This window comes from Coenobita brevimanus, chromosome 89, assembly GCF_032717465.1.
Source record: "Coenobita brevimanus isolate Jiangsu-jjx chromosome 89, ASM3271746v2, whole genome shotgun sequence".
Classification (NCBI taxonomy): domain Eukaryota; kingdom Metazoa; phylum Arthropoda; class Malacostraca; order Decapoda; family Coenobitidae; genus Coenobita; species Coenobita brevimanus.
This window is the reverse complement of record NC_137042.1, coordinates 10,228,822-10,244,544: the sequence shown is the minus strand read 5'-3', so window position 1 is coordinate 10,244,544 and position 15,723 is coordinate 10,228,822. Positions and strand designations below refer to the sequence as shown.

Genomic DNA, 15,723 nt, shown 5'->3' with positions numbered 1-15,723 from the left:
CTCATAGGCCTTAAGAATCAAGCTCTTAACTACATCATAATTATCACATTGATCCTGAGGCAAAGATGCATAAGTTACTTGAGCTTTACCGGTGAGAACAGTTTGAAGGAGAACTGGCCAATACTCCTTAGGCCAATTAAAACCTGTAGCTACCCTCTCAAACAACTGAAAATACTTTGTTAAATCAGATTCATTAAAAGGAGGGACAAGTTTAACATTTTTAGCCACATCAAAATCATCAGAGCTAGATGATCCAGTTCCACCTTGTTTCATGCGATACTCATGGTCTGCCTGAATCCTAGCAAGTTCAACTTGTGCCTGTATCTGTGCCTCCTGAATCCGAACCTGAGATTCCGCCTCCTTAGCCTGAGACTCAGCCTCCTTGGCACGTGCTTGAAATTCAGCCTCCTTTACACGAGACTCCGCCTCCTTAGCACAAGCCTCCTGCAGGGTTAGCTGTAACTTAGCTAATTCAATCTGCGTTTGCTCATTTGGAGGAGTTACATTAAACAAGCTTTCATTAATCATGGCAACAATCTGATCTTTAGACTGATGAGAGCGAACAACAAATCCCAATTGTTGAGCAACAATCTTAAGTTCATTCTTTGTTCTGTTTTCTATATCACACACTGTTTGCACATTTGACAAAAAATCCCTGGCTTCATCAAGCGTAGAAATAGCAGCCATCATGAATATATCACAGTCACAAAATATCAAACAATATCCTTATGATAATATCCTGAATATCCTGGCGAGGTCGCCAAATTTATGTTACGGAACAGAGAAAGATAATGTACACTTTAAGTGAGAATGCTAAAAATCACTACTGTCCCGTAAAGTTCCAGGTTCAAAACAAAAGAGTTAGGTAAAATTACAAGTTAAAGTTTAATGCTTAAATTAACAACAAAACATTCAGGACTCATAAGGATAATGTAATGGCAAAAACAGGTTAAATATATGGTTAACTGCAATAGCCTCTATTAACACGAAATTAGCAAGAATAAATTTATCTAAGTCAGCCCTGATAAAATGAGATACCAGATAATACTCAGTGAATGCCAGATAAATAATTACAGATACAAACTATTATCAAAAATGACTGACATAAAGAACCCCCACACGAATTACAAAAACTTCACTAGGCCTACAAATTAAACTTATGCTATACAGTACAAGAAAAAATGCAACAACAGTTATACTCAAATTACACACAGCTGCTAGATGGTTGGAGATTTCTTGAGCACTCACAATAATAATATCTGTACAGGGGAGGACAGAGATGTGAACAAAATGAGGAGCAGATCTAAGTGGCAATGATGCAGAGACTGAGCTCATTATATAGGGGCCAGCAGAGCCTGATACAACTTGTAATAAGGACGCGCAAATGAAGCGATGGGGACAAACGGTCGACAATCCCGCACTGAATAACAGAAAGGACGACTTACTCTACTATAACGGTAGAAGGGGGGGACTGAGGCAGAACACGCTCGTGATCAAACATGCAGCACACTGTGCGTTAAAATTACACAAAGGATGATGAAATCATAGGCTATGTAACAGATAGTAAACTTAAAGTTTAACATTTTTACATTACCTATCATGTTTGTATACGCCTATATGCCTCTGCCACAGTAACCGAGTGGATGGTGTTACTAGCTACTCAACTACCAGTCTGCTAACACCAGGGTTTGAATCCTCATTTGTTCATCTGCCCATTATAGGGTGATAAGTAAAACAATTACCTACGGTAACACACAGGCGGGGTGACTGTGCTGATCTAGATAATGTACTGGCATCGTATCCCAGGAGAGTGGGTGAATAACCAAGCACAGGCTCCAAGGCTTCAGCTACTGAGACAAGCATCGCAGTTAAGCGCTTCATGCCGTTTGCCACCGCCATTACCTTTACTGTAAAGAAGAAGTTTTGTATAACAAATCCACTATCTGTTTAGAAATGCTGGCCTTAAGCATACATGCCAACATCAGCTATGCCCAGTGTAAAACCATTTATCGAGTCTGCACTTCGGTATGTTGAGCTGTAAATAACGTCATTTCCTGGCACTGATAGGGTTATAAGTGAGACAGCAACAACAACAACAACAACAGGAGAAGGAAGTCTCAAGTGTACTGGCCTGTATGTGACACGCCCCAGTGGAGTTGGTGGACTGTGTTGCTGCTGGAAGACTTTCAGATCAGATCACCACCTGCTCCAGCGACAACAGCAGCACCTAACTGAACCTCTATTGAAGCCCCATGCCGTTTGTCTGTTTCACTAATTCCTTTTCCATCACTGTCGTCCCCATTTACCCAACAATATACAGTACGTGAAGGTTGTTTTCTGTAGGTGGACTGGGACACCAATATCCAATTATCTTCCTCAATGACCCAAGTGTAACCAATAGGCGCTAATCGTAAACCTTCCTGTTTTACCGTTCTCACCTGTTTTCTTTGGCTTTGCATCGTCATATTCTTCATTGTTTCCTCCTTTCTTCGCTTCTCTCTTCTTATATTCTTTATTTTATTTTCTCCTTGCTGTCTGTGCATCTCATCCCTCTGTTGGTCTGTCATTGTCTTTTTTCACGTCTTCCTCTCTTCATTCATCTTTCTTCCTTCTTTCTTCCTTTTATTCCTTCATTTATTTTCATTCATTCTGGCTTCCTTCCTGCCTTCCTTCCTCATTCGTTTATAATCTTCCTTTGTTAACCTTTTCTTCCTTATTCATCTTACTCATTTTCTCACTTCATAACGAATCCATCCATTCCACTCACATTTATCATGGCCCACCTGTTATTAATTGCACCTGTTAATAATTCTCACCAACTCCACTTATTCCCTTCGTTCTTCCACCCACAACCCCACTCATCCACCCAGCTCATCCACCCACCCCACTCACCAGCCTTACTCACCAATTCCACTCATTCATCCCCCACTCACCGATCTCACTCACTCACTCACAACCACGCTCAGGAAACCCTCCCATTCATTCCACTTACTCATAACCCACCCACTCACCCACTTGCCACCCCACTCACTACAATCCACTCACTACAATCCACTCATTTCACTCATCCACTTCACTCATCCACTTGACTCACTCGCCCCGTTCACCAGTACTAGTCACTAACCCTACTCCAAATCTCCCTTTCAGTTTTCATCTATCCTTCTTACCCCTCCCACTCATCCATCTACCCCTCTCGCTCCCCACTATCCACCCCACTCACTCACCCCACTCCGCATCTGGCCCTAAACTCAAATCCACCTGTCACTACCCCTTTAGGTGATTAATTTTTTTTTTTTCTCTCTCACTCACTCAGGTCTGATAGAATTAGAGCCTTAATTGTCTACACTTTTGTCTCTCCCGTGTCCCCCTCCCTCCATCCCCTCCCCTCCATCCCTCCCCCCTCACACTCCCTCCCTCCCCCCTCACACTCCCTCCCTCCCCCCTCATACTCCCTCCTCCTCCTCCTCCCCTCTCACTCCTCTTGCCCTGTCCTCCCTCTTCCCCCCCCCTCACTCTTGCTCACTCGCTTACATTCATTCCCTCTCTCTAATACAGGTTAACTCTCACTCTCGTATGCATGTGTACTCCCCCCCCCTCCTCTCTCACTCTCTCTCTCTCTCTCTCTCTCTCTCTCACACACACACACACACACACACACACACACACACACACACACACACACACACAGAAAGCAGACAACATCTCACGCGCACACATAATCCTCCTCCCCGCACCTTCCTCTCACCCTCCCCCCACACACACACGCACACACACCATCTTGTAGCAAAATGATGAACTAGGAAACAAGCCATGCAAAGCTGGAGAAACACACCAACAAAACTCAGAATAATTCCTCCGGGATAAAGCACTGAAACACGGCACGAAATACAATAATTTACTGTAGAATGAACCAATGAAGCAGTGAAACAATCCATCTAATATGCAGACGATATACTCTGAAACATGGAACGTAATCCTCTGCAACACGACACAAATACACCTGGAACAAGGGATGAAGCACTATGAAATACGGTAAGAAACACTGAGGCACGGTACGAAGCACTGAAGCACTGTACGAAACACCGAAACACGAAGCAAAACACATACTGAAGGAAATTCTGCGAAACATAATGATAAACACGATACGAAACACTCACACACAGTACGAAACATTGAAACACGGAAAGAAACAAACAAGAGGCGAAACCCTATGAAACACGATGTAACACTGGAACACGGAACGAGGCACTGAAACACGAAACACAGGAAGACCGAAGGAAACACTGAAACACGGAACGAAACTCCCCCCAAAACTTTACGAAATACTCAAAACAAGGAAGGAAAACCTGAAAAAGGCGAGACATTATGAGACACGAAACTGTATTGTATTGGTGGATGGCTTTGGTAGTTTCGCTTCCCCCCTTGTTCCTGTCCAGCCAGCCTGACAGTAACTATAGAACGGGATGCTGTTGCTGTTGCTGTCGTGGCCTCATGCTTAACTGACGTGAACCCAGTGGACTGCAGACTAAAACCACCCCTTCCTAGCAGTCCACCATCCTCCTTTCGGGCAACATGGAGGGGGCAGAGGGACGTTTGTATACCCCCACCATCATACTAGTGCCACCACGTGAAGGCGTCTCCCTCCAGGTTGACTATGGTCGGTCGTGTTCTTGGGGAGGATTGGGACTCTGCAGAATTTGAGCGTCTGCCTCGACAATGACCCTGTGCAGTCAATAGGCACTGATACGATGCTTTTTTTTTTTTTTTTTTTTTTTTTTTTTTTTTTTTTGGAATATGTTTTTAGGGACCGTGTGTGTGTGTGTGTGTGTGTGTGTGTGTGTAAATCTCTCTCTCTCTCTCTCTCTCTCTCTCTCTCTCACCTCCTCCTCTCCCCCCTCCTCCACCACCACCACGTCAAGAGTCAATTAAAGGGGTCGAGTCTGGCCCTACCCTCCCCCCCTTTAACCCACCCACTCCACCACCCCACCAATGCCAATTGCCTGTTAACCCCATCATGGTCGGCACAACTCTAGTACTCTATTCCAGCTAACACCGGACGATTTTATTAAGCTGACAGAGCGAGAGAGAGAGAGAGAGGGGGGGGGCAGAAGACAAAACCAAGACCCATTCATCATATAATACAAGGAAGATAAAGCAAGTAAAGCGAGAGGATAAAACAACCCCAATAAATAAACTAAAGGGGATAAGAAGAAAACAAGACAAAGGACACCCCTAACAGCCGCACCAACCATCAGGCACAGCCCAGGCACACCAAGATGCACACCACACGCACCTCAGACACCCTAGACATGCCCAAGACGCACACCAGACACACCACCAACGCCCCTCACCTCTCAACACCCATCCCTAAGGCCTGGACCCCATCCTTCAAAAAGGTACAGTGACCCAGTCAATGAGTGACGTAGTTAAAGACAGATTTGGTTACCCCTGTGGATGCGTGAAATACAAAGAAGATATCCCACTAAACTAAAAATTGGAACAACATAAAATCAATAAGGATGTTATATAATTACAAAGTTATGTGCCGTTTCTTCCTGTACAGTTGTACCAAGAAGTATCGTTACTCAGGAGTCTGATAGATACGAAAACGAACACGACAGTGGCTGAGGTCTCCAAAGGGTTGGTACTCCTGCGTGGGAGACGTATCAGCTAATACCGACGGTGATATCTTGAAACGATACCTTCTACTGTAGGGCTTATAGTAAAATATAACCATCAGTGGTGGATATGTAGGGGTACCAACAGTTTCCATCCCCCCCTGGCCTGTATTTCAAAAGCCATCGTCGTTTGTCATGTTTCGCACAAAATTGTAACTTTTTTTTGTACAGCTGTATATTCAGAGAAAACATGTAGACTACATACCCACTCGTGCATTCTGATTTCAAAGTATTACAGATATTATTACTGGGTCATGAAAGAAGCACGTATCCCTATGTAAAAATCACATGATCACAGTGGTGGCATATGTAAAGGGATGATATCCCAGGATGTACACAGTGAGCAGTAGTAGTAGTAGTTGTAGTAGTGGTAGTAGTATTGGTAGTAGTAGTAGTAGCAGCAGTTAGCATTAGTATTAGTAGCAGCAGTGGTTAGCGGATGGAAGCCGACTTTATAACATGTATTAAGATATCAGCGCGGTAGCTGCCTTCCTTCCCCCATTGTGTATCCATTATAAGTTTTTGATGGGGCTGATCTCCTAAAAATAATGGTAGAAAAATTTCAGGTAGTTGAAGACAACCAAGGAACCAGACGAATTGACTTGAGAAGTTTCGTTTAAATCCATGTGCTCAGTATCCTGTTTCTGATCGTTTAAATTTGGGAGGAGGGCTGGCCTTCCCAACAGTGACAGGGGGAGTCACGCCTCTCAGATACCGCAATACGGATGAGAGACCTTTGTACAATATGTGGTAAGATGTCAAAACTACAATTTCTGAATATTTTTAACTTGGTGAGGGGGGTCTGATTCCCTAAAATTCATGGTTGGAGAGTTGTATTTAGTGGAAGACACTCGGAGCAAATAGACGGAGTCACCTAGAGGCTTTCATTTAAATCCATCAAATAGCCTAGGAGGAGTTAAGGCACAGACACAGACACAGAGAGACAGGCAGACACACAGATACACCCAGAAAGCTTGAATGTCGTGCAACCGTACAGGGAGAGTTGTCGAAAATGATACCATCCTGCTTTCCTGCTTCACACGACTGATAAGAAATAAACAACCCTGGTAAATGAAGATGAGACAACAACAAAACATAAAACAAATCAAATAAAACATAGAAGAAATGGAAAAGACAGACTCGGAAACAATAATGGAAGAAAAAATTAATAAACCTAGAGAAAAAAGATCCAGTAACACGAAAAAATTTTAAGACAAACTCAGTAAAAAAAAAAAAAAAATCAGAACAGGGCTGAAGAGACAAACCCAATAAACTATAAAACAAAACTGACAAACGATAAACAAAGTAACAAAAAATGAAAAACAAAATAACACAGAAGACAGACGTACTTAAATACTACTACTACTACTACTACTAATAATAATAATAATAATAATAATAATGATAATAATAATAAATAGCCTTGCACAGAAAGACAGCGAAGCAAAGGTGAGGGTGGGGGGTATGAATCTGGATGAGGAGGGTTGGGGATGCGAGCGAGGATGAAGGGGTGGGGGGGAGATTGAACGGAGAGGTGAGGAGGTGGGGATGGAGGGGAGGGTAGTGGTGTGGGCAGTATTAAAACAAAGCTCTCTATTATTATTCACGGGTATGCAAATTCCCTGGTTAAATCCCGCACTCACTCACGGCCGCACGCACTCGGTCAAATAACATGATCCCGTGCACGCAAGCTCAGGCACACGCACTCTGCCACACGCACAGACATACACGTATAGTACTTACATGCATACACACACTCATTCATGCACGCACACACACGCTGGATAGTCTTCATACCAGTGTTGTGCTCAGTGCAGGATCGGACCTTTTTGGTGGGATAGTGATAATCAAACTTAAACACAAACACACACACACACACACACACACACACACACACACACACACACACACACACACACACACACACACACACACACACACACACACACACACACACACACACACACACACACACACACACACACACACACACACACACACACACACACACACACACACACACACACACACACACACACACACACACACACACACACACACACACACACACACACACACACACACACACACACACACACACACACACACACACACACACACACACACACACACACACACACACACACACACACACACACACACACACACACACACACACACACACACACACACACACACACACACACACACACACACACACACACAAAACGTTCATTGCAAGAGATACTCTGACTTAAAGAGAAGAATAATTGATTGCTTTCATTATATCCCAAGCCAAGGGGTCTCTTTCTTAACAGGGATAATGGGCGGTATGAGCTGATTAATTCTCTCTCTCTCTCTCTCTCTCTCTCTCTCTCTCTCTCTCTCTCTCTCTCCCCCAAACGTACACTCGAGAAGCAGTTTCTCCTCATTCTCTACCGCAATTCCTAACTGCAGCAAAGTCGTGGGCTCCCTAAACAGAGGAAACTATGTCTGTCTATAGCCGGAAGCAATGAAGCCGTTAAGTGGTGGCCGTTTAACTTTGAGTTACTTGTCTTATGGTGAGAGGCACTAACCCTCTGCCAGCCCACTTGTTGACACGTAGGGAACACGTAAGGGAGGATTGGTTATATGGTTACCACCCAGCGTTGTAAGTGGTTTCCTGTCTTACAGGAAACCGTTAGATGTGTTACTCAATGTAAGTCCACCTGAAAAGGAAAGAAAAGTTATAAATAGTGACAGGAAAGATTGGAGAAATAGGAAGAAAGGAGGGCAGACAGAAAAAGAATGATAAAAGTGAAGGATGAAGCAGGCAGCACTACATCAAATGAGTGGATGATGGTCGCCACCACCTATCACCAACAGAGCAAACAACCACACTAATATTTTTGTTGCTTTACTACTTTCCACCCAGTGACGTGTTATGTTATTCATCAAATACCAGAATTGCTTTTTTTTCAACTTAGACTTCCAGTAGTAAAAGGGTCAGTGAAGGTTATGTATGACTCTTCCATTCCCCAAAGTTGATTAGGATCGTTTGGAAATAAGAATAAATTTTGAAAAGACACATCACAGCGATAGTCTAGGAACGTCTCTCCAGGAATCCCTTAACTGGGTTTTTCTCATCAGTGTTTTGTATGTCATTTTATATTTTCCAGGTAGGGAATGCAATAATGTTACTTTATGTTTCTGATCAACCCTGCTACTTAATACTTCTACTGTTATCAGCATTAATCTCTCCTTCATTACGGTCATCATGATCACATTTATCACCAACAGTATCATCACAGGTCACCATCACCACCATAACTCGTAGCTATCATTATAACTGACATCACCGACATCATCATTACCATCATCTCCAGTATCATCATTACCACCACCACCACCACCATTACCATTACCATTATCATCAACATCAGCGCCACGATCATCACTAACATCAATACCATCTTCGTTACCACCTCCATTATCATCGCCAACATCATTACTGCTATCATTTTTACCATCACCACTACCACCTCCATTAAAATGACCACTGGTGTTATCATTACAATCCTCCACTGCTGTCACCATCACCATTACCATCACCAGTACCACAACCGTTACCATCTTCATTACCGTTACCATTACCACCACTATTACCATGACCATCACCACTACCAACACTACCAACATCATTACCACCACCACTGCTTTCACCACCACCACTGCCACCACCACTACCACCACCACTACTATCACCACCACAATTATCACCACTATCACTATTATCACTATCACCACTGCCATCAGCATTATTACCAACACTCCCACCACCGTTACCATCAGTACCACCACCATTACCATGACCACCACTACCACCGTTACTACCACAACCATTACCACTACCATTACCAACACCACGACTGCCAGTACCACCATGCTCCATTAAACAAAAGGTAGCCGTGTGATCGTGGGCTTTTCCAAGAACACACACACACACACACACACACACACACACACACACACACACACACACACACACACACACACACACACACACACACACACACACACACACACACACACACACACACACACACACACACACACACACACACACACACACACACACACACACACACACACACACACACACACACACACACACACACACACACACACACACACACACACACACACACACACACACACACACACACACACACACACACACACACACACACACACACACACACACACACACACACACACACACACACACACACACACACACACGAGGGGAAAAGGAGGAGGACTAGGAAGAAAGGGGCGAGAAAAGGATGACGACGACGACGATAATGATGATGAAAAGGAGAAGGAATAGGAGGAGGAGAAAGTGAGGAGAAAGGGGGTAGGCGGAAGAGGAAGAGGAAGTGGAGGAAGAGGGAAGGAGGATAAGAGCAAGGAGGAGCGAGGAGAAAAATGAAGGCTGGGAGGAGGAGGAGGAAGAAGAAATCATGTCAAGCCACAAAAGCCAGGTAACCTTTTCATCTCCCTTTGCCTTTCAACTTGTCTTTCTCTCCCCGTCTCTCTGTTTACGTCTTAGGTCGGAAAGAAACGTTCCTCACAAACGTTCTCGGATCCCATTACCCACCCACCCCCGTCCTTTCAGATAACGACCCTCACGTCTTTTAATCTGTGGCTTGTGATGGCTTGTGTGTTGTGGGGCTGGGCGTCTCTTGCAGTTGTTTTGAGAGAGTTATTGGAATTGGGGACCTTACGAGATGGAGTGAGAGAATGTGGTTGGTGCGTGTCTGTGTGTGTGTGGTGGGAAGGAGGGTATATGTGTGTGGGGGGGGGGAAGGTGTGTGTGTGTGAAGGGAGTGTGGGGAAGGGAGGGTGAGTGTGTGTGGGGGGGAAGGAAGGTGAGTGTGTGTGTGTGTGTGTGTGTGAGAGAGAGAGAGAGAGAGGGAGGGAGAGAGAGAGAGAGAGAGAGAGAGAGAGAGAGAGAGAGAGAGAGAGAGAGAGAGAGAGAGAGAGAGAGAGAGAGAGAGAGAGAGAGAGAGAGAGAGAGAGAGAGAGAGAGAGAGAGAGAGAGAGAGAGAGAGAGCGGACGGAAAAAGAACAGATCGACATTTGGAAAGAGGTACAGTCAAATGCAAAAAACCGTTCCCCTGACCTGCCTCTTTCTTCCACTGATGGATTTCAAGATACAGGACTGAGACGCGGTGGACAAGGGTACACTTTATCACGCACAGATTGATGATGTTAAGCACCTCAGTCCACTAAACCACATTCAGGCGTGTATGGATCCAGCGGTGAAAGAGAAGAAGGAGATAGGGACCGATTTTAGTGTTCAGTTGTACAACTCTCCATCTCGAATTCTTCCCGCTCCTTATGGCACCTTGCCAAAAATCTTTCTAACTTTACCTCATCATCCTTCCCTCCTCTTTTCTGCTCAGATGGTTCTATAGCTATTTCTTCTACTGATAAAGCAGATCTCATCGCACAGACTTTCTCCTCCAATTCCACCTTACACGATTCCGGTGCTGTTCCTCCATCACTTCCTGCATCTGACTTCCTCATGGCTGACATTAAAATTTCTTCAGCTGATGTATTTTCTGCCATCACTGGCCTCAGTGCTAACAAGGCATATGGGCCTGATGGAGTCCCTCTTGTTGTTCTCAAGAACCGTGCTTCTGTGCTTACACCCTGCCTGGGCAAACTCTTTCACCTTTGTCTGTCAACTTGTACCTTTCCTTCTCTCTGGAAGTTTGCTCTCATTCAGCCAGTCCCAAAGAAGGGTGACCACTCCCAACCCTCCAACTATCGTCCAATTGCTTTAACGTCTTGTTTTTCAAATTTTTTCGAGTCAGTTCTCAATAGAAAAATTTTAAGGCATCTTTCCTATCACAACCATCTTTCTGATCGTCAGTACGGGTTCCGTCAGGGACGCTCCACTGGCGATCTTCTCACCTACCTTTCAGACTCCTGGTCATCCTCCTTTCGGGGCTTTGGCGAAAGCTTCGCCATTGCACTTGACATCTCAAAGGCTTTCGATCGAGTCTGGCATAAATCTTTAATTTCCAAACTGACCTCTTACGGTTTCTATCCTTCTATCTGTGCCCTCATCGCTAGCTTCCTTTCTGGTCGTTCTATAACCGCTGTTGTTGACGGCCATCGTTCTTCTCCTAGATCTATCAGCAGTGATGTTCCTCAGGGCTCTGTCCTATCACCAACTTTCTTCCTTTTATTCATCAGTGACCTTCTAAGCTGTACATCTAAACTCATACGCTGATGACTCCACCCTTCACCTTTCTATTCGGTTCCCGCAACGCCCATCTCGGCAGTTACTTCAACAAACGAGGGATGAGGCTATGGCACACCTAATGTCTGACATGGCTCGTATCTCTGACTGGAGTAAAAAAAATCTAGTTGTTTTTAATGCATCTAAGACTCAGTTCTTGCACCTATCAACCCGTCATAATCTTCCACAGGTATACCCACTAATATTTAATAATATTCAGCTTAATCCTGCATCATCCTTGAACATGCTTTGGGTATCATTTACTCGGGACTTATCTTGGAAAGATCATATTACATCTCTTGTAAAATCTGCTTCCAAGAGATTGGGTGTGCTAAGCCGACTCCGTTCTTTCTTTACCTCTGCACAATTGTTGACTCTATACAAGGGTTTTATCCGCCCCTGTGTGGAGTACAACTCTCATGTGTGGGGAGGCTCCCCACATACAGCTCTTCTCAATAGGGTGGTGTCAGAGGCTTTTCGTCTCATTAACTCTCCTCCTCTTACTGAGTCCCTTCAACCTCTGTCTCTTCGCCGCACTGTTGCATCTTTATCTCATTTCTATCGCTACTTTAATGGCCACTGCTCCTCTGATCTGTTTGCATGCATTCCTCCACCTCAACGACGGGCGCGTAGCACTCGGCTAGCAGCAAACTCTCATCCCTTTTCTGTCCAGCTCTCTAATGCAAGAGTTAACCGTCACTCCCAGTCCTTCATTTATGCAACAGGTCAGCTCTGGAACTGTCTCCCTCTGTCTGTATTTCCTGCTGCCTATGATCTCCAGTCTTTCAAACGCAGTGTGTCCAGGCATCTCGAAATGAATGGATCTTGAATTTGGCTCTCTCTTGTATTTTGTTTTTCTCTTGGAGGGAACTGTTATTGCGGGCTCATGGCCTTTGGTTCCTTCTTCTTCGAATAAAAAAAAATGATCAAAAAAGTATCGTACAGGAAAAGTTCCGTGGTATCTGAAATTTCCAATATTGCTTGTGAGGTCCCAAGATTTAAGTATTATCATCTGAATATGCATACACTGACAATACCCACTACGTACTATCACAACCAACTTTGTACTCGTATCTTATCAACGTCGAAACAGGTTAACCAAAGGTAGGGTAAGAACATCGGGCTTTATCACTTAGCACTCATCGTCCGTGGTGTCAGACTGTTTCACGGCAAATGTGCACCGATAGTTTTCTGATTGACTGTCCATATATCTGAATTCATAATACATGGAAGAATGAGTAACGCACCGTGTAGGATATGTCAACAGTGGTGAATTTCTGTAAGCCACTGTGCATCTGCCTGAGCGGCCTGAAGCAACATTCCATTAGTAGTCAGATTAGGCTGTCATTTAACCCGTTTGAAGCCATGAACACACGTGGGTGTTTTATGCAAGTTAAATTCTGACTAGTTTATCCAGGTGATGGGATGTTCAAGTAATCCAAGACCTCATTAGTCTACAAAGACATCCCTCAGCTTAAGAAAATTGTCTTGTGGCAGCCTACGTAATATGGATGCGTCGATCCCATCGCTCCTGGGCAGAGCTTTTTATTTTTTTTTTTACTTTTGCTGATTTCAGCGTTTTTGATTCGGCTTAGGAGAGATGTTTCGAAGTACTGTAGATAGGTTAAATATTGTATTAGTGCCTTCAGTAATAGTAGCCTTTCTTTAGTTGGGTACAATCGTCTGGATAAATTTAAAAAAAAATGCTTAATCTGACTGAGGTGGTTGCACAGTTCATCTCTATCTACAAAGGCCGATAGTCAAACTTCTGTGCCAGCCACTTCTGAACCCAGCTGTAAAGAAGTCCGACCCTGAAAGAAATAATAAAAACACTGTCCCAACATTCCTCAGTACTTCAGAGTCGGTCGGTGGAGGCGTGAATAGTGGATGACGGGAAGATCAGGTGGAGATCTTTGAGTGTGTGTGTGTGTGTGTGTGTGTGTGTGTGTGTGTGTGTGTGTGTGTGTGTGTGTGTGTGTGTGTGTGGATAAGGTCATGTGGGAACTTGTAAGGCTGGATGGTAGTCATGTGTTGCTCCTTCTGGAAGGTCATTCTTTATTATTTTTTCAAGAATTTCTCGTCTCCTTCTCTCCTCCATCCATGCCTCAGCTTCTCGTCCTCCCTTCCCTCCTTTCCACCCCCCTCTCTCTCTCTCTCTCTCTCTCTCTCTCTCTCTCTCTCTCTCTCTCTCTCTCTCTCTCTCTCACACACACACACACACACACACACACACACACACACACACACACACACACACACACACACACACACACACACACACACACACACACACACACACACACACACACACACACACACACACACAGCGCACTGACTTTTAATGAGGCTATTAGTAAAACATCCCTCCTGTCATCACCGCTATCACGATCAGTAGCGGTAGTAACAGCAGCCGATCATCATCATCATCATCTGGCATTTAGTGAGGCAACACATACTGAAACACCCCAGTCATCATCATCATCATCATCATCATCATCATCATCATCCTATGGCTTTTAATGGGGCCACAATTTTAATTAAACATGCCCACTGTTACTATCACTTTCATCATGGTCATCATCATTATCAGCAGCACCATCGCCATCATCATCCATAATAATCATCATCATTACTCGCGTCTTGCTTACAATGAGGCCACATTTAGTAAAGCATCCTTACTGTCATTATCACTATCATCACCCTCGTCACCATCACCATCACAGTTTGAACACACTCTAGCAAAGCGAGATCCATCCTCATATTATCTACCTCCATCCATCCATCACCCACTCTTGTTGCCTCAGCAGGAGCGTAGAGACCCGAGGCTACACATTTAAGGCGAGTGTGGTCAGCCTCACTCGCCCTTGAGTGGCATTCTGTGGGTAATAAGCCCCAGCCGTCCCTCGGAAGTAAAACTTCACGACTCTCATTCGGATGGAGCGCCTCAGCTCACTAGACCACCAGAGTCGTGTGGTTGCATGGTTTCCATCAAACATGGTACTTTTCATGGTTTCCAGGAAATCATTTGGTTTGTCACTCCTTGAAGAATCACCTGAAGGCAGCACGACATCGAGTGAGTGGATGGTTGGCCCTCCCACTTACTATGAAACCTACTTAACCGTAACAAAAAATTCATCATCAACTTTTTTATCCTTAGGATATATATTTTTTTTTATTGTAGATGCTGCCAGACGATTTATTAAAAACAACCATGCAGTGAAGGGTTCATGAAATCTACATCTGATCCCAGCACTTCGATAGTCATTCCTGTGCTGAATAAATTGTTTGAAGGTAACCAGGAAATTCTAGAAGAAAGAGTCATAGTGTGTGTTGTTTTTGTGGCCACAGGCTTATCTGAACGTGAACACGGTGGACTTCAGGCCTAAGTTGCCTTTCACCAACAATCCACCACTTCCCTCTCAGAGTATAAGGAAATAGTTGAGGAACGCTGTATTGCCAGCCAGTTGAACAGCCTAGTTATATACCGTACAAGTTACACGTAGGTGTCCTTTTCCAGCGCTTATCGTGGGAGAGGGGTTAGGTAAATACAAATGACCAGTTTATGACAAAACGGATAAACGTTAGCCAGACGAGAGAGAGAGAGAGAGAGAGAGAGAGAGAGAGAGAGAGTGAGAGTATCCTTTCATTAAGAGGGACTTTCACTAAGCAGAATCTAAGACCGTGAATATAATAAAAAACTGTGCTACAGTATTGAAAGGGTATCAGGTAACTACGTAAGAGAGACTGTCTCTG

At 44.3% G+C, this 15,723-nt stretch overlaps 1 protein-coding gene across 1 annotated transcript in view; it reads left to right on the top strand.

Moving 5' to 3' along the window:
- Positions 1-15,723, top strand: part of LOC145411356 (uncharacterized) — a gene marked incomplete at its 5' end in the record, with an annotated part of 120,082 nt that overhangs the window by 28,704 nt on the left and 75,655 nt on the right. Inside the window, 2 exons of the mRNA XM_080281381.1 lie at positions 7,554-7,908; positions 9,649-9,798. Of these exons, the coding sequence (XP_080137507.1) occupies positions 7,554-7,908; positions 9,649-9,798 (505 nt within the window). The remainder of the gene's footprint in view (positions 1-7,553; positions 7,909-9,648; positions 9,799-15,723) is intronic.